The sequence below is a fragment of the Microcaecilia unicolor genome, chromosome 11, assembly GCF_901765095.1.
Source record: "Microcaecilia unicolor chromosome 11, aMicUni1.1, whole genome shotgun sequence".
In the NCBI taxonomy this organism is placed as follows: domain Eukaryota; kingdom Metazoa; phylum Chordata; class Amphibia; order Gymnophiona; family Siphonopidae; genus Microcaecilia; species Microcaecilia unicolor.
The window spans coordinates 110,674,039-110,693,966 of NC_044041.1; the positions used below are offsets into that span (position 1 = coordinate 110,674,039).

At 51.0% G+C, this 19,928-nt stretch overlaps 1 protein-coding gene and 1 pseudogene across 1 annotated transcript in view; both read right to left on the minus strand.

Moving 5' to 3' along the window:
* Window positions 1-110: 110 nt before the first annotated feature.
* Window positions 111-19,928, minus strand: part of B3GAT3 (beta-1,3-glucuronyltransferase 3) — a 60,795-nt gene continuing 40,977 nt past the window's right edge. The window contains 4 exon segments of the mRNA XM_030217538.1: window positions 111-744; window positions 883-1,173; window positions 14,359-14,523; window positions 14,525-14,690. Coding sequence (XP_030073398.1) covers window positions 646-744; window positions 883-1,173; window positions 14,359-14,523; window positions 14,525-14,690 — 721 coding nt within the window. The 3' untranslated portion in view covers window positions 111-645.
* Window positions 16,630-19,103, minus strand: LOC115479565 (annotated as a pseudogene).

Consider the following 19,928-nt stretch of genomic DNA (forward strand, 5'->3'; position numbering starts at 1 on the left):
ATAGGCTAGTAGCCTCATGGTTTCTTCATATTTGATCCTCACTTTGAAAGTTTTAGTAAGCAACAGCTATATACAGTTTCTGATCTTATGATATAGAAAGAACAGCATGGTTGTGCAGACAATCTTTAATCTGCCATGAAGATGGGTGCTTGTAGGATAAATTAGGAGTAATACAGGACATACTTAAAGGCTCAGATACCACTAGGAAACATGCAGTCAGACTACAGTACAGCTTCCTGCAGACAGTCAGCTTTTCAGGCCCTAATAGATATGCATGAGGTAGATTTGCATACAGAGGTGACCAAGTATATGCAAATATATCTTGTGGCTACCTGAAAACATGGTTGCCTAGGAGTGTGGGAAGCTGTGGACTATAACTAAGAGCTGTGGGCATGCACTCAGGTTCATCCATCATCACCATGATCATAACTAGGAGCTGACCCTTCTTCTCCCCCCCCCCCACCCCCCCCCCCCCCTTTTCTAGAGCAGCTAGTGCTTTTCTACAGTAACTCAGTTTTTGGCCACCTGTCTCCCCGCCAGGCTGCTATGCAGATACAGGAGAGGGAGATGAGGTACTTAGTCTCAATAGCCTCCTGAGACCAGGGCTCAAGTAGCAGCATTGACTTGGTTCTCGCAGGCTGGGTGCTACACGTCGATGTTTATGTCAGATCCCAGGCCCTGTTTCTGCAGCAGTTCTTCCTGTTTCATCTTGGGTTTCTCAGTGCGTGTGTGCCACACCAAGACCTGAAACAGATACAACACTAATGGAATCATGGTTCAGCATTGAGGAAAGCGTAATGTCAAAAAAAGTATGGAAGGGTTGCTCAGCACAGGCACAACTTGGTACAACCTTATGTATGAACCGGAGGAGGTTTCGCTCACCTTAGTGCAGTTGTCTGCTTTCGGTTCCAGTTCTTCAATAGACACTAGGGACTGTAGCAAGCTGCTCTCCAGATAACCACGCTCTACCAGCAGATCAAACTTTGCTTCTCGATTTGCCAGAAGCAGCTGCAGGGCCACTGCAAAGCCAGCCATGTCCATAGGGAAGGGCCGGTTTGGTTTCCAAGCTGTGTAAAATCCAACCACCTTACCCTTCTCCACCAAGGGGCGCTCAAAACGCAGGCCACCCACTAGTCCTACAGGCCAAACGGAGACCCGCTGGGTGAATCGCATCTACAGGAAAAAGCAAAAGAAAAGAGGTACTTTTATGGTTACATGCATGTGGTGTAGCCATGAGTGAGTTAAGCCCACACAGCAGCAATGTGGCTCACATGGATTCCCCAAGCCCTGCCAGCTGAATACTCCTGGTACATCTCTCTCTAAGAGATTAGGGAGTTACTTAACTCTATTCCCCTGACCCCCCCCCCCCCCCTAGTATCTTTAAATGGTTTTTAAGGGTCTCCGAGGACAAGCAGGGCTGCTTGTTCTCACGACTGGGTTGACATCCACGGCAGCCCCTCGAAACCGGAAGAAAAATCCTCGCGGGAGGTCCCGCATGCGGGGTACGCCCACCGCGCATGCGCGGCCGTCTTCCCGCCTGTGCGCGACCGCTCCCGCTGTTTTTCGATTTCCGCGCTGGAGAGAGACACAGTTTCATCCCTCTCCGTGTCAGCCTCAGAAAACCGTTTTGCGGCCCTAGTCCGCGAAGCGAATGCTACATACCTGTAGACGGTATTCTCCGAGGACAGCAGGCTGATTGTTCTCACTGATGGGTTGCCGTCCTCGGCAGCCCTCTCCATCGGAAAGTTTACTAGCAAAGGCCTTTGCTAGTCCTTGCGCGCCCATGCGCACCGCGCATGCGCGGCCGTCTTCCCGCCCGAAACCGGCTCGAGCCGGCCAGTCCAGTATGTAGCAAGACAATACACTTCAAGGGAAGACTCAACTCCAAAGGGGAGGCGGGCGGGTTTGTGAGAACAATCAGCCTGCTGTCCTCGGAGAATACCTTCTACAGGTATGTAGCATTCGCTTTCTCCGAGGACAAGCAGGCTGCTTGTTCTCACTGATGGGTATCCCTAGCCCCCAGGCTCACTCAAAACAACAACCATGGTCAATTGGGCCTCGCAACGGCGATGACATACTGAGATTGACCTAAAAAATTTACCAACTAACTGCGAGTGCAGCCTGGAACAGAACAAACAGGGCCCTCGGGGGGTGGAGTTGGGATCCTAAAGCCCAAACAGGTTCTGAGAACTGACTGCCCGAACCGCTGTCGCGTCGGGTATCCTGCTGCAGGCAGTAATGAGATGTGAATGTGTGGACAGATGACACGTCCGCAGCTTTGCAAATTCTTCAATGAGGCTGACTTCAAGTGGGCTACCGACGCAGGCCATGGCTCTAACATTATGAGCCGTGACATGACCCTCAAGAGCCAGCCCCGCCTGGGCGTAAGTGAAGGAAATGCAATCTGCTAGCCAATTGGATATGGTGCGTTTCCCTACATCCACTCCCCTCCTATTGGGGTCAAAAGAAACAAACAATTGGGCGGACTGTCTGGTGGGCTGTGTCCGCTCCAGGTAGAAGGCCAATGCTCTCTTGCAGTCCAATGTGTGCAGCTGACGTTCAGCAGGGCAGGAATGAGGACGGGGAAAAAATGTTGGCAAGACAATTGACTGGTTCAGATGGAACTCCGACACAACCTTCGGCAGGAACTTAGGGTGAGTGCGGAGGACTACTCTGTTATGATGAAATTTGGTGTACGGGGCCTGGGCTACCAGGGCCTGAAGCTCACTGACTCTACGAGCTGAAGTACTGCCACCAAGAAAATGACCTTCCAGGTCAAGTACTTCAGATGGCAGGAATTCAGTAGGCTCAAAAGGAGGTTTCATCAGCTGGGTGAGAAACGACATTGAGATCCCATGACACTGTAGGAGGCTTGACAGGGGTCTTTGACAAAAGCAAACCTCTCATGAGCGAACAACTAAAGGCTGTCCTGAGATCGGCTTACCTTCCACACTGCAATGGTATGCACTGATTGCACTAAGGTGAACCTTACAGAGTTGGTCTTGAGACCAGACTCAGACAAGTGCAGAAGGTATTCAAGCAGGGTCTGTGTAGGACAAGAGCGAGGATCTAGGGCCTTGCTGTCACACCAACGCAAACCTCCTCCAATGGAAGAAGTAACTTCTCTTAGTGGAGTCTTTCCTGGAAGCAAGCAAGATGCGGAGACACCCTCTGACAGACCCAAAGAGGCAAAGTCTAACGCCCTCAACATCCAGGCCGTGAGAGCCAGAGACTGGAGGTTGGGATGCAGAAGCGCCCCTCGTCCTGTGTGATGAGGGTCGAAAACACTCCAATCTCCACGGTTCTTCGGAGGATAACTCCAGAAGAAGGGGGAAACCAGATCTGACCGCGGCCAAAAAGGAGCAATCAGAATCATGGTGCCTCGGTCTTGCTTGAGTTTCAACAAAGTCCTCCCCACCAGAGGGATGGGAGGATAAGCATACAGCATGCCCTCCCCCCAATCCAGGAGGAAGGCATCCGATGCTAGTCTGCCGGGGGCCTGAAGCCTGGAACAGAACTGAGGGACTTTGTGGTTCACTCGAGATGCGAAGAGATCCACCAAGGGGGTGCCCCCACGCTTGGAAAGATCTGGCGCACCACTCTGTAGTTGAGCGAACCACGTCGTGATGTTGCATAATCCGGCTCAGTCTGATCTGCCAGACGTTTTTTACGGCCTGCCAGATATGTGGCTTGGAGCACCATGACCGAGTACGGGGGGCCAGAGCCACATGCTGACGGGCTTCCTGACACGGGGCGAGATCCGGTGCCCCCCTGCGGTGTGACAATAGTACCTGGGCAACCCTGGTTGGTCTGTCTGAATTGGATAATTTGGTGGGGACAGCCGATCGGTCGGAAAGCCTTCAGAGCGTTCATGATCGCTCGCAACTCCAGAGATTGATCTGTAGATCGTGGTTCTTGAGGGACCAACTTCCTTGGTGTGAAGCCCATCGACATGGAGGCTCCCAGCCCAGGAGAGACGCATCCGGTGGTACAGCACTTTTGTGGCTGAGGATTTGAAGGGCCGTCCAGAGTCAAATTGGATCAAATTGGGTTCCACCAATACAGGTATTTGAGAAACTCGTGGACAAGTGGATCACGTCCTCTAGACCCCCAGCGCCTGATACCACTGGGAGGCTAGGGTCCATTGAGCAGATCTCATGTGTAGGCGGGGTATGGGAGTCACATGAACTGTGGAGGCCATGTGGCCCAGCAATCTCAACATCTGCTGAGCTGTGATCTGCTGGGACGCACGCACCCCGCGAGACGAGGGACAACAAGTTGTTGGCTCTCGCCTCTGGAAGATAGGCGCGAGCTGTCCCGAGAATCCAGCAGGGCTCCTATGAATTCGAGTTTCTGCACTGGGAGAAGATGGGACTTTGGGTAATTTATCAACAAACCCCAGTAGCTCCAGGAGGCGAATAGTCATCTGCATGGACTGCAGGTCTCCTGCCTCGGATGTGTTCTTCACCAGCCAATCGTCGAGATATGGGAACACGTGCACCCCCAGCCTGCGAAGTGCTGCTGCTACCACAGCTAGGCACTTTGTGAACACCCTGGGCGCAGAGGCGAGCCCAAAGGGTAGCACACAGTACTGGAAGTGGCGTGTGCCCAACTGAAATCGCAGATACTGTCTGTGAGCTGGCAGTAATCGGGATGTGTGTGTAGGCAGCCTTCAAGTCCAGAGAGCATAGCCAATCGTTTGCTGAAGTCATGGGGAGAAGGGTGCCCAGGGAAAGCATCCTGAACTTTTCTTTTACGAGATATTTGTTCAGGGCCCTTAGTCTAGGATGGGACGCATCCCCCTGTTTTCTTTTCCACAAGGAAGTACCTGGAATAGAATCCCAGCCCTTCTTGCCCGGATGGCACTGGCTCGACCGCATGGCGCTGAGAAGGGCGAGAGTTCCTCTGCAAGTACCTGCTTGTGCTGGAAGCTGTAAGACTGAGCTCCCGGTGGACAATTTGGAGGTTTTTGAGGCCAAATTGAGGGTGTATCCCTGCCGGACTATTGTGAGAACCCACTGATCGGAGTTTATGAGAGGCCACCTTTGGTGAAAAGCTTTCAACCTCCCCCCGACCGGCAGGTTCGCCCGGCACTGACACTTGGATGTCGGCTATGCTCTGCTGGAGCCAGTCAAAAGCTCGCCCCTTGCTTTTGCTGGGGAGCCGCGGGGCCTTGCTGAGGCGCACGCTGCTGACGAGAGCGAGCGCGCTGGGGCTTAGCCTGGGCCGCAGGCTGTCGGGAAGGAGGATTGTACCTACGCTTACCAGAAGCATAGGGACCAGTCTTCCTTCCCCCGAAAAATCGTCTACCTGTAGAGGTAAGGCTGAAGGCTGCCGGCGGGAGAACTTGTCGAATGCGGTGTCCGCGCTGGTGGAGAGACTCTACCACCTGCTCGACTTTTTCTCCAAAAATGTTGTCCGCACGGCAAGGCGAGTCCGCAAATCCGCTGCTGGAGTCTATTCTCCAGTCGGCGGCACGCAGCCATGATAGCCTGCGCATCACCACACCTGAGCAGCGGCCCTGGACGCAACATCAAAAGTGTCAAACTCCTCTGGCCAGGATTTTCTGCACGCCTTCAGCTGCCTGACCACCTCCTGAAAAGGCTTGGCTTGCTCAGGGGGGAAGAGCATCACCAAGCCCGCCACTGCCGCACATTGTTCCGCATGTGTATGCTCGTGTAGAGCTGGTAAGACTGGATCTTGGCCACGAGCATAGAAGAATGGTAGGCCTTCCTCCCAAAGGAGTCTAAGGTTCGAGGGTCTTTGCCCGGCGAAGCATGCTCCCTAGAACTCTTAGCCTTCTTTAGGGCCAGATCCACAACTCCAGAGTCATGAGGCAACTGAGTGCGCATCAGCTCTGGGTCCCCATGGATCCGGTACTGGGACTCAATCTTCTTGGGAATGTTGGGATTACTTAGTGGCTTGGCCAGTTCGCAAGCAATGTCTTTTTAGGACATGGTGCAAGGGAACAGTGGACGCTTCCTTAGTGGAGAAGGATAGTCCAGGAGCTCAAACATTTCAGCCCTGGGCTCGTCCTCCACAACCGACCGGGAAGGGGATGGCCGTAGACATCTCCCGGAGCAAAGGAAGCAAAAGACAGACTCTCGGGAGGAGAAAGCTGTCTCTCAGGAGAGGGAGTGGGATCAGAAGGAAGAACCTCAGACTCCTCGTCAGAGAAATATCTGGGGTCCTCCTCTTCCTCGCCACGAGGCCTCACCCTCGGTGTCAGACACAAGTCATTAACCTGCGTCTGCAACCTCGCCCTACTCGACTCGGTGGAACCCCCGTCCACGGTGGGGGCGTCGAGAGGTAGACTCCCTCGCCCGCATCGGCGAAGCTCCCTCCGCCGACGTAGTCGGGAGCCTTCCTGGGAGGTGGCCGCTGTCGCAACCGCACGCGGTACCGACGTCGGGGACCTCAACCTGGGCGATGGGCCAGCCGGCGCCACGCTCGACGGTACCGGAGGCGCAAGCACCGCCGGTACCGGAGGGGTAGGGCGCAACAGCTCTCCCAGAATTTCTGGGAGAACGGCCCGTAGGCTCTCGTTTAGAGCGGCTGCAGAGAAAGGCTGAGAGGTCGATGCAGGCGTCGACGTCAGAACCTGTTCCGGGCGAGAGGCTGTTCCGGGCTGTCCAGAGTGGAGCGCATCGACACCTCCTGAACAGAGGGTGAGCGGTCCTCTCGGTGCCGATGCCTGATTGGTGCCGACAGGGGGAGGAGACCGGTGTCGATGCGTCTTCGACTTCGTCCGAAGCATTTCACCCGGAGCTCCCCGCACCGACGAGGAGGACGTAGAATCCATCCGTCGCTTCCTCGGGGCCGAGACCGAAGAGGGTCGATCCCTGGGGGGCTGTACCGCAGGAGCCCTCAGGGTAGGAGGAGACCCACCCGAAGGCTCACCGCCACCAGCAGGGGAATGGACAGCCTCAACCTGCACTCCTGACATGCACCTCCGTCCGGCGACATCAGCAGACGAAGTCTCGGTACCACCGACGGCGATGCAGTCCGCCCGATGCCTCGGCGCCGATGCAGAGGTCCGATGCCTCGATGCAGTCGATGGAGCGGCAGCCAGAAGATGGTCCGGTACGCTGACGACGTCGATGCACTCGATGCCATCCGTTGCCGAGTGCCGACGAAGAGCCCGAGAACAAAACGTTTCCACTGTGGCTAATCTCGCTACCTGAGTCCGCCTTTGTAACAGGGAACACAGACCTGCAGTTCTGAGGGCGTGCTGGCCCCTAGATACTGAAGACACGCAGATGCCTATCAGTGAGCGAGATTACCCGGGCGCACTGGGTGCACTTCTTAGAAAGCCGCTGGAAGGCTTCGATGTCATGGCGGAAAAATCACGCCGGCGAAAATCAAAAGCCGAAATGGCGAAAATTGAAGCACCAAAATTAGAGGGAGAAAAATCTCGACCGAGGCCAAAAGAGGCCGACCCCGACAACGAAAGAAAACTTACGGGGCAAAAACTGAGAAATACGGGAAGGGCAGAAACCCGAAAGGGTTCTTCCGGAACACTACCGAGCGCTTCCCGAACTTTTTCAAGGAAAAAAACAGCAAAAAACACATCGAAAAGGACTCGCGAGGTCGACTCTCTGGGGCACGAACGGCGTAACACTACCGTACCGAGCGCGGACGAAAGAAGACTGGCCGGCTCGAGCCGGTTTCGGGCGGAAGACGCCGCGCATGCGCGGTGCGCATGGGCGCGCGAGGACTAGCAAAGGCCTTTGCTAGTAAACTTTCCGATGGAGGGGGCTGCCGAGGACGTCAACCCATCAGTGAGAACAAGCATCCTGCTTGTCCTCGGAGAATTTCCTTTTACCCTACTTCGCGCGCCCCTTTTCTTTTTGTTAAAAAAAATCCTTATCGTTGAGTTTTTCTTTTATTTCGCTTCGTCAGGCCGCGCGTCCGATTTCTTCTTTTTGTGGAGTTACTTTTACCGCCACCATCGACGGTTTTGACTTCGCCGGTGCGATTTTTTCCGTCTATGTCCTCGAAGGTCCCGAGCGGATTCAAAAAGTGTGGTCGGTGCGGGCCGGCAGATCTCGCAGACCGATCCTCACGCTTGGTGTCTCCAGTGTCTTGGCCCGGAGCATAATTCCAAGGCGTACACCTTGTGTCTCGGCTTGAAAAAGCGGACGCAGGTGGCGAGGCAAGTTCTTTGGGACCGTCTTTTGGAACTTGCATCAGCCCTTCGACGTCGGCGGCTGAGACTTTGGTATCGATACCGATGTCAACGACTTCGACGCCGAGCAGCATCGACCCCAGGAGTACAGGTTCCCTTGGCCCGACGACCTGCCAGCGATGCGGCGGTGAACGACCGAGTGGGCAGTCCGCCTCGGCTGGTCCCGCCGCCCAGGGCCATCGGGACTGAACCCTGTCGGATCTGGACCCCCAGAGGACGCGGATACTCCACCTCCTCCTCGTCCATGCCGCGGAGTGCCGATGATGGGCATCGGAAGAAGGTTGCGAAGAAGCACCGTCATCGATCGCCCACGGCGCATGGCACAGGCAGCTCAGGGACGTCGAGAGACGATTTGATCCCTAAGAAGCGCCCACGCCGAGAGGAGCGCTCCCCCTCTATTGAAGAAGGTGTCGATGCGCAGGTCGTCGTGGTACCCCACGGTACCGTCTTCTGGACCTGGGCAGCTTCGAGCACCGATGCCCGCACCGGCTCCCCAGCCTCTCCCGACAGCGGCCCTAGACGAGTGCCTCCGAGCCATCCTCCCAGGTATCCTGGAGGGGCTGATGCGCCAGGCCCTGCGGCACCGGGGGTGCTTGCGCTCGCGGTGCCATTGATGGAAGCGCAGGCTGGCTCTGGCTCCGTGATGCGGTCTTCGACGCCAGTGCCACTTGCAGCGCTGGTCCTCGATCGCCACTCAGGTGGAATCCCCGTCGACGTCGAGGGAGGGAGCTTCGTCCCCGCCGGCGCGGGAGTCCACCTCTCGGCACCATCATCGAGGACGCGGTTCCTCGGGGTCGAGGCGGGCCCGGTTGCGGTCCTGAGCTCAGAGAGCTCATGTCCAACACCGAGGAGGAGGCCTCGTGGGGGGAGGAGGAGGATCCACGATATTTCTCCTCCGAGGAGTCTGCGGCTCTTCCCTCCGACCCCACGCCTTCACCGGAGAGGAAGCTCTCGCCCCCAGAGAGCCTCTCCTTTGCCTCCTTTGTCCGGGACATTCCCTTCCCAGTGGTTACCGTGGCTGAGCCGAGGGCTGAGATGCTCGAAGTCCTCAACTATCCATCACCACCTAGAGAATCTTCCACGGTACCGTTGCACAATGTCCTCAAGGAGACACTGCTTCGGAACTGGTTACGCCCTTATCTAATCCCACCATCCCTAAGAAAGCAGATTCCGAATACAGAGTCCACACAGACCCAGAGTTGACGCGGTCTCACCTGTCACATGACTCAGCGGTCATGGACTCTGCTCTCAAAAGGGCCAGGAGTTCGAGGGATACTGCCTCAGCGCCCCCAGAGCGGGAGTCTCGCACTCTGGACTTGTTTGGGAGGAAGGCCTACCATTCTTCCATGCTCGTGACCAGAATCGTAGTCATACCAGCTCTACACGAGCATCCACATGCGGAACAATGTGCAGCAACTGGCGTACCTGGTTGACAGGCTCCCGCTTGAGCAGTCCAGGCCTTTTCAGGAGGTGGTCAGGCAGCTGAAGGCGTGCAGAAAGTTCCTATCCAGGGGTATTTATGACACCTGTGATGTGGCATCCAGAGCCGCGGACCAGGGTATAGTGATGCGCAGGCTCTCATGGCTGCGTGCCTCTGACCTGGATAACCGGACTCAACAACGGCTGGCGGATGGCCCTTGCCGGGGGGATAATATTTTCAGCGAGAAAGTCGAGCAGTTGGTGGACCAACTGCACCAGCGGGAAACTGCTCTTGACAAGCTCTCCCACTGAGCGCCTTCAGCATCCACCTCCAGAGGTGGATGTTTTTCCCAGGCCCGGCAGACTGCACCCTACGCTTACAGCAAGCGTAGGTACAACCAGACAGCCCGAAGGCCTCCTCAGGCACAGGGACAGTCCCAGTGCATTCGTTCCCATCCACAGCGTGCACCTAAGCAGGCCCCTGCAGCTCCACAGCAAAAGCAGGGGACGGGCTTTTGGCTGGATCCATGGGAACATAGCCGCCATAAACGTAGCCCTGCTGGTCGGGGGAGGTTGAAAGTTTTTCACCAAAGGTGGCCTCTCATAACCTCCGACCAGTGGGTTCTCCAAATAGTGTGGTGCGGATACACCCTGAATTTGATCTCCACCCCACCAAATTGCCCACTGGGAGTTCAATCCTTCAGCTCCCACCACAGGCAGGTACTTGCAGAGGAACTCTCCGCCCTTCTCAGCGCCAATGCGGTCGAGCCCGGGCAGGAAGGGCAGGGGTTCTATTCCAGGTACTTCCGTGTGGAAAAGAAAACAGGGGGGATGTGCCCCATCCTAGACCTGAGAGGCCTGAACAAATATCTGGTGCGAGAAAAGTTCAGGATGCTTTCCTTGGGCACCCTTCTCCCCATGATTCAGAAAGACTATTGGCTATGTTCCATGGATTTAAGGATGCTTATACTCACATCCCGATACTGCCAACTCACAGACAGTATCTGCGATTCCATCTGGGGACACGTCACTTCCAGTATTGTGTGCTGCCCTTTGGGCTCGCCTCTGCACCACGGGTATTCACGAAGTGCCTCGTAGTGGTTGCGGCGTACCTTCGCAAGCTGGGGGTGCACGTGTTCCCGTATCTCAACGATTGGCTGGTGAAGAGCACCTCAGAGCTGGGAGCTCTTCGGTCCATGCAGTGCACTATTCAACTCCTGGAGCTGCTGAGGTTTGTAATAAATTACCCAAAGTCCCATCTCCAGCCAGTCCAATCTCTTGAATTCATAGGAGCTCTGCTGAATTCACAGACGGCTCATGCCTACCTTCCCGAGGCGAGGGCTCAGAACCTTCTGTCCCTCGCCTTCCAGCCAGAACGTCCCAGCAGATCACAGCTCGGCAGATGTTGAGACTCCTGGGCCATATGGCCTCTACAGTCCATGTGACTCCCATGGCTCGTCTTCACATGAGACCTGTTCAATGGACCCTAGCTTCCCAGTGGTGCCAGGCCACGGGCAATCTAGAAGATGCTATCCGCCTGCCCATCAGTTGTTGCAATTCGCTGCGCTGGTGGACGATTCGGACCAATTTGACCTTGGGACGCCATTCCAAATTCCTCAGCTGCAAAAAGTGCTGACGACGGATGCATCTCTCCTGGGGTGGGGAGCTCATGTCGATGGGCTACACACCCAAGGGGTGTGGGTCCCTCCAGGAAGCAGGTCTTCAGATCAATCTCCTGGAGCTCCAAGCGGTCTGGAACGCGCTGAAGGCTTTCACAGATCGGCTGTCCCGCCAAATTATCCAAATTCGGACAAACAATCAGGTTGCAATGTACTACATCAACAGCAGGGGGGCACCGGATCTCGCCCCCTGTGTCAGGAGGCCATCGGGATGTGGCGCTGGGCATTGCCAGCACGGCATGCTTCTCCAAGCCACGTACCTGGCAGGCGTAAACAACAGTCTGGCCGACAGGCTGAGCAGACTCATGCAACCGCACGAGTGGTCGCTTCCATTCCAGAGTGGTAGGCAAGCTCCTCCGAGAGTGGGGTACTCCCTCAGTGGACTTTTTCGCCCTCCCAGACCAATCACAAGCTACCTCAGTTCTGTTCCAGACTTCAGGCACGCGGCAGACCTAGCGTCGGATGTCTTTCTCCTCCATTGGGGGAAGGGCCTCCTGTATGCATATCCTCCCATACCTTTGGTGGGGAAGACCTTACTGAAGCTCAAGCAAGACCGTGGCACCATGATTCTGATCGCGCCCTTTTGGCCCCGTCAGATCTGGTTCCCTCTTCTTCTGGAGTTGTCCTCCGAAGAACCGTGGAGATTGGAGTGTTTTCCAAACCTCATTTCACAGAACCACGGAGCGCTTCTGCACCCCAACCTTCAGTCTCTGGCTCTCACGGCCTGGATGTTGAGGGCGTAGATTTTGCTACATTGGGTCTGTCTGAGGGGGGTCTCCCGTGTCTTGCTTGCCTCTAGGAAGGATTCCACTAAGAAGAGTTACTTTTTTAAGTGGAGGAGGTTTGTCGTTTGGTGTGAGAGCAAGGCCCTAGAACCTCGCTCTTGTCCTGCACAGACCCTTCTACACTTGTCAGAGTCGGGTCTCAAGACCAACTCAGTAAGGAATCACCTTAGTGCAATTAGTGCTTACCATCATCGTGTAGAGGGTAAAGCCATCTCTGGAGAGCCTTTAGTCGTTCGATTCATGAGAGGTTTGCTTTTGTCAAAGCCTCCTGCAGTGTCATGGGAACTCAACGTCGTCCTCACCCAGCTGATGAAACCTCCTTTTAAGCCTCTGAACTCCTGCCATCTGAAGTACTTGACCTGGAAGGTCATTTTCTTGGTGGCAGTTACTTCAGCTCGTAGAGTCAGTGAGCTACTAATTTCATCATAACAGAGTAGTCCTCCGCACTCACCTCAAGTTCCTGCCAAAGGTGGTGTCGGAGTTCCATCTTAACCAGTCAATTGTCTTGCCAACATTCTTTCCCAGGCCTCATACCCACCCTGCTGAACGTCAGTTGCACACATTGGACTGCAAGAGAGCATTGGCCTTCTACCTGGAGCGCACACAGCCCACAGACAGTCCGCCCAATTGTTTGTTTCGACCCCAATAGGAAGGGGGTCGCTGTCAGGAAACGCACCATTTTCCAATTGGCTACCAGATTGCATTTCCTTCACTTATGCCCAGGCTGGGCTGACTATTGAGGGTCAGGTCATAGTGTTCGAGCCATGGCAGCGTCAGTGGCCCACTTGAAGTCAGCCACTATTGAAGAGATTTGCAAGGCTGCGACGTGATCATCTGTCCACACATTCACATCACATTACTGCCTCCAGCAGGATACCCGACGCGACAGTCGGTTCGGGCAGTCGGTGCTGCAGAATCTGTTTGGGGTTTGAATCCAACTCCACCCTCCTGGGCACGGTTTTATTCTGTTCAGGCTGCACTCCCCAGTTAGTTGTTCTTCGTAGGTCAATTTCTGTTATGTCCTCGCCGTTGTGAAGCCCAATTGACCCTGTTTGTTGTTTTCAGTGAGCCTGGGAGCTAGGGATACCCCAGTCGTGAGAACAAGCAGCCTGCTTGAAGAAAGCGAATGATACATACCTGTAGCAGGTGTTCTCCGAAGACAGCAGGCTGATTGTTCTCACCTTCCCTCCCTCCTCCCCTTTGGAGTTGCGTTTTTTTCCTCATTTCTTTGTCATTTAACGGAGCGGGAGCGCACGCGGCGGGAAGGACAGCCGCGGATGCGCGGTGGGCGTACCCCGAGTGCGGGACCTCCCGCAAGATTTTTCTTCCGGTTTCGGGGGCTGCCGTGCACGTCAACCCAGTCGTGAGAACAATCAGCCTGCTGTCCTCAGAGAACACCTGCTACAGGTATGTATCATTCGCTTTTGCACCAGCAACACATTTCCACTGTTTGAACTGGCTCTTCTTTCCTCTGATACAACTTCCAGGCAGGAACTAGGGCCACCATACACAAGGGAATAAGTTACTGCTCACTGCCAGCAAAGACTTAAAGGTACGGGAGGAGGTAAGAGTGAAGCCAAATTATCTCCCCTCCACCCTCAATTACCCTGAGGGTGGAGGAGGGAGTGATGCCAGGCAGTGAGGTTGTTGTGCGAGCCAACTTTGGGGTCAGGCCTGCCCCAAAATTGGGTGTCTGGCTACACCTCTGTTCCATACTGCTGTCATGTACTTACTTCCTTGTCCAAGATCTCTTTCAGACTTAAGGAAGTTTGGCTTGTTCCCTCCCCCCCCCCCCCCCCCCCCCACTTCCTGGCTGAGCAAATTGTGTTCTTTCTTCCTGCCTGACAGGTAGCAGAAGAGAGGATCCAAAAGCACACAGGCAGAAACAACACAAAGAAGAAGCACAAATGGGTCTTCAGGCATAGAACAAATCGAGAATCTTTTATTAAAACAGACCCGACACTGGCCTTGTTTATTGATTCCCTGCAATTTGAGCAGACTATTGTAGCACTCACACTAGTTATATCTCACTTTTGGTGTCTGAAAGTACAGTTGACAGGTTTGTTTTGTTGACAGAATTGACTCCTATTGATCCCTGCCAAAAGCGTAGAATTGCTGGTCCATGTCTGGTTACTTAATAAAAGAGTCTCCATTGAAGGCTCATTGTATTTCTTTCTGCCTGCTCCATGCCCTAGTGGAGTGCATGTTTTCCTCGCTCATGCTTCCTAACTTTATGAAGTATATGTTTCACTATACACAAGCCCTGGCTGTGTAGTATCGTACATACCTCCTCAAACACCTGCAGGCTGTAGGTATTGTCATCATCAGCAAAGTAAACCACACCTTCCTCACTAAGCTCACGGTTCTCCCGCAACCATTGTAGCCCTAGGTTGCGCTGCTCTACGCCTCGTGGCTTCAACCAGTTTGGATCGTTCTGTTTTAGCTTATAATCACTGGGGGGTCTCCATGTTGAGGTGTGTGAATTTCAGTCCACTCTGTGTCAAGAGGTCTGCAACCAGCCTGGTCGTTGTTGCAGAGTCCTCCACCACAATCCAGTGAAAATTCTTTACATGAAGAAAAGTTTGTGACAGCCGTAGCAACTCGGCCTTCTGCACTAGCCTGTAGAGTAAGGAAAGAATTATCAGCAACTATGCTGTCACCTCAGAAGCACAACATCTAGTCAAAGGATGTGTTGTTTCAACAGAGCCAGGGGTGAAGGAGGGGTTCGAGTAAAACATGGACCCTGCGGATCTAAACAGCATGACCCTTAAAAACATTTGACAGCTCAGCGTGGTGCTCCATGCACTAAACAGCTGAGCAATATAACACAAAAATAAAAGCACTGCATTTCCTCCAGAGGGACTAGGAGAGGGAATTAGAGCTATTTTATTGAAATCCTAATGGAAATTTCCTCCGGGGTGATTAGTAGAGGAAATAACAGATATTTGTTTGTTAATCTTTAAAACTCTAGGACTTCCCTCACTTTGAGGCAACTTATTTTTCCTTGCAAAAAGACCAAATAAAGTTGCCGATCAAATTAATTTAATGTTTCTGGGACATTTCTTGATTACAGAATTTCTTTTTTTTTTTTTTTTTTGGGGGGGGGGGGGGGTGGGGGGGGGGGGGCGATAGGAAATATGTGCTGTGTCAGAAGATTCATCTAGATGCAACTTCTATTTCTTGCCAAAGGGGACCTGATGAAATTATTTTCTGTTCCAAACAAAAGAAAAACTAAATTGACCAAATGTTTAGGGCTGTTTAGCTTAAAAATAGAGATGCATCAAGGTGAAAAGAAGCTATGATCCCAGTTTTCAGGCTGAATCTGCTGCCACAGAACATCTTTTCTTAACTCCCTAAAATGTCGTCTTTATCCAAAAAATGTTGGAAAAAACAGGAAACTAGTTCAACCTGCAACTTTCTTATGTCCTTTTTTGCCTTGAATCTAGGTAAGGGGAGGCCGTGATCTCCTAGTGCTTGACAAGAGGGCAAGATCTAAAAGTTAACACTGGGATGATGTGGCTTATTTCTGGCGCCTCTGAGCCACATCTTCCCAGATCCAGCTTCCTTTTCTCGCCCGTCAAAAGCTACTGTGGTATTCTGATTAATGCATGGGTTAACTGCTGTTAGTTAAGGGAGCATAAGAACATAGGAGTAGCCATACTGGATCAGACCAATGGTTCCATCTAGCCCAGTATCCTGTTTTCCAAACAGTGGCCAAGCCAGGTCACAAGTACCTGGCAGAAATCCAAATCGTGGCAACACTCCATACTACAAATCCCAGGGCAAGCAGTTGCTTCTCATGTCTGTCTCAATAGCAAGACTATGGACTTTTCCTCTAGGAATTTGTCCAAACCTTTTTTTAAAACCAGATACAGTAACCGCAGCAGCAGCATGCATGCATGCACAATGCAGATTACCCACCGACCCTTCAGGGGCACCTCTTCCCCACTACTGCCTTGAAGCATGTAAAAAGCTGTTTTCCCACACAGCATGCAACAATCTCCCATATGCAGCGCTGCCGAGCACACCACACTGCATGTTGCTTCTCTGTCTCAGATATGGATGCACTAGAACTGTTTTAAAATTTGAGCGGGTACTAGGCGTTATATAAATAAGTATATGCATTGCACTGACAGCCTGAATTTTTGTTTTCCTTGCCTTTGGTGACTTACAGAAATCAAAATAAAACTTCTTTAAATATTGCAGTTCCTTTTTGCATGTGCAAAACATTCCCCTCAAGTTACCGCTGATTTCTAGGCTCATGTTTAGCTATCTTAATTTGTGGGCGCTATGTTTATATTGATACTGTGAAATCTTGCATAAAGGTGTAATTTATTTGCAAATTGCCTTAAAAGTTCTGCTGCTCTCAGTAGTTCTTTACATGAAATGATATTTTTTCAGCGTAAGCCATCTTTGTTCTACTGCTTACATCAGTGTTTCCCAAGTCCGGTCCTGGAGTACCCCTTGCCAGTCAGGTTTTCAGAATATCCACAATGAATACGCATGAAAGTGATCTGCATTTAATGGAGGCAGTGTATGCAAATCTCTTTCATGCATATTCATTGTGGATATTCTGAAAACCTGACTGGCAAGAGGTATTCCAGGACCGGAGGAAACACTGGCTTAGATGGTGCAGGAGGATTGCATTAAATGTATGCTGTTGTGTGTATATATAGGGGTGTTTGTATTGCAGTATAGTGTTTCATGGCCTAATATGTTTTTAGCAATCAAGGTATTTTTCTGGTCTGGTTGCCTTGGATCCCCATCTCCATGCAATTTTGGAACAGCCAGGATCTTTCATCCTTGAACACCTGTACATTTATTTATTTATTTTTATCATGAAAACATTCTCTATAATTTCAACTTTATAACAGATAACAGGAAAATGCTTATGAAACAAATAAAACATTTGTTTCAATACGCCTTTAAATGATAGACTTATAAAGACTATAGATGACTGTAATAAAAAGTTTCTGAAGTCTTGCCTGTAAGCAATCATGCACATCTTACTATAAGCAATAAATCTTACACAGTGATGAGAAAAAAAAATTCTCCAAAAACCACAATGTTAGATATAACTTATGGGAAAAGAAATGTAATGGAATGTCTGATATTTAATGTGTAAAAAAAAGGTAAAACATCTCATTCCTAAATATCTTTGGACTGCATGATTTAACAAAATCTACTGCTAAGTTATCTTGTTATCCCTCAATACCTGCCATTCTGGACAAAAAAGACCCCAAACTCCAAATAAATGTCCATTCAGCGTTCTTATTTTTCCATAGAAGGAAAGCAGTTTATGTTTCATGAATGTGGATTAAATCCATCTTCTTTAGCAAACTCAGCAATAACAAGGAGCTAAATGAACTTGTTTTCACAAGTGCAAAAGTAAAAAAACAAAAGCAAACACAGAAAACCCAAACACAGATTGATCCCTGAGTCATTTCTGTCACTTATGGTTCTACAGCTTTAGGTACCAAGTTTCGTGCTGTTTTCAGTTCCTCTGCAGAACAGCTTCCAGATTCCAATCTACAAGCCATTCCCATTCATTTCAATACCTCTGACACCATGGATTTCAAAGTGTTGTCAAAATTAAAAAGGTATTCAAATTTGTCATTTGAAATACTGCCGTCAATCACACTTCTTGCTGGTGTTGATAATGATACATGTTAGGTGAATGACAGAATTGGAAGGAGTTGGTTGATTTGTCGGCTGCTTTGCCTAACAGTTCCTCTGAAACAGATTCTTAAAGGCAATTTGTTGTAAAATAAGCTCTTGTAGCTTAGACTGTTTGCTTTTATTCTTTCAAGCCTGCTTTGTTTTTTCCACCTTTAAATTTTGGCAGTCCTGAGCAGAATTAGTAGGTAGACCAGTCAACTAAAGTTCTTTCTTCTCTTTAGAAATTATGTTTATGGCCATAAGTATATTTAAGGCATCATAGACACTAATATTCCTCTGGTCATAAGTAGATTCAATTGGTAGACTATGGTTGGCTGTTGTACTGAACACCAGCTCATCTGCCACTTCATTGTAGGACATGGTTCCTTTACTCTGAACCTTCTCACTCACCTTCATAGAGAAATGTCTTAAGCCCTTGCCATTTTTTCACCCTTTTTATCTCGCTCCCCAGCAGACCAAGGCATGGGGTCTACAGCCTGGTTCTGTGATGCAAAATGTGTGTTAGGTGTGTGAGGATTCCTACCAGGATAGTATTTGGTACCGACAGCCTCTGGGGTTGTGGTGTAATGTTGACATTGGACTGTCCAAAGGGGTTTGGCAGGAGCTATTTTCCAAGTGTATTTATTGTAGAAGGGTGAATAGCTACTAGTGACGCCAACCCCTTTTCCAGGACTAAGATTTGTTCAATAAAAACCTTGATTTCTCCATTGGCTTAAATTAATCCATCATCCTTTGCCATGATACCAGATCCTTGCAAACTAAAATACAAATGGTCAGTCTCAAAGGAAGGAGCAAACATATGTATGACAGTTTGCTTCAAACTTAGTTTTCAGCCCCTCTACATTTTAGAGCTGTGTGAGCTAACGATGGATTGTAAACCAGTGAATTACTGCAAGTCTTTTCCCTCCTCTGGCTCTGAGTGTATCCATAGTCCTGGGGGCATTTTCAAGTCCCCTTTCTGAATTGTCAAGGAGCATCACCTGCTAGTCCGCTGTCCTGTCTTCTTGTGACCCCTGCTGTCTCCCTTTGACTGCCAATGTTGACGGTTTCTTTGAACTTTTTAATTTTCTGTCCACAATCTTTTGATTTGATCATGCTTGTTTTATGTTAAACTGACTCTGATATTTTTACCCTCTTTTTTAATGTTTTTTTTTTTTTTTCATCTCCTGACTCACATTGTTGGAGTAGGGGACGTGGGAACACAGACCCCCTTCCAGTAAGTGTATCAAATAAACAGAAAATATGTATGAAGGTTTATTCCTATCTGTTCTAGTAATCATTATCTTTGGCAGTTAATAGAACTCCACATCTAGAGCTAGGGTTTTGAGTACACTCAGCATCGCCTCAGGGTAACAGTCCCTGAGTTAGAAGTTTCATCCATACAGTACCACCTTGCTATACTGTCCTTAATGTGATGCTGTACATTATGGTTTTGGTTTCTGGTGGTTGCATTGATCCCTTCAGTGTTTACTTAGTTTTGTGAATAGATATCTGCTTCAGAGCCAGCAAGATGGCATTATTTTTGAGTTGACTCACATTACACTTGTGCACATCTTCTGGCTCACACAGTGGATCCGGAAGCACCTATCTGGATTTAACTTCCACTGAGCGGTGACATAGCTACGGGGGGCCTGGGCCCCCAACTGCCACCAGCTGAAGCGTTTGTCCCACGCTGGTCTCGCGCCGCATTGGCTACCCTCCTCTTCTCAGTTTGCACCATGCATTACTCATTTTAGTGAAACTCAGCATGCGTTAGCGAGACCACCGTCTACCTCTGTGAGCAGCTGCATGAACTTATGCTGCCTGGTACTTGGCCTGCAGTGCATGTCGAGTTGACCACTTGCCTGGTGTTCCTGTTCATAGGGACCTTTCCAAGGCCATGTGTGAGCTACTGCAGATGTTAGGACAGTGATGTAACTGAGGTTGCATTGTACAGTTGTTTTTTTTTTTTTTTCTTTTACAGAAGGACACTCAGTACATTAAGGCATCCCATGAATGATAAGGGATCCTTCTATCTCATAGAATGTGGTGTGGTACTCTGTTGTTCTGCCTTGGCGTGGGGCAGTATACTGTGTACAGTGTGTTCCTCCTCAGAAAACTGCCCAGGAAAATCATGATGCTGCTGGTTGGGTGATGATAGCCTCATCTCCCACAGGTGAATGAACAGATACAGTCTCC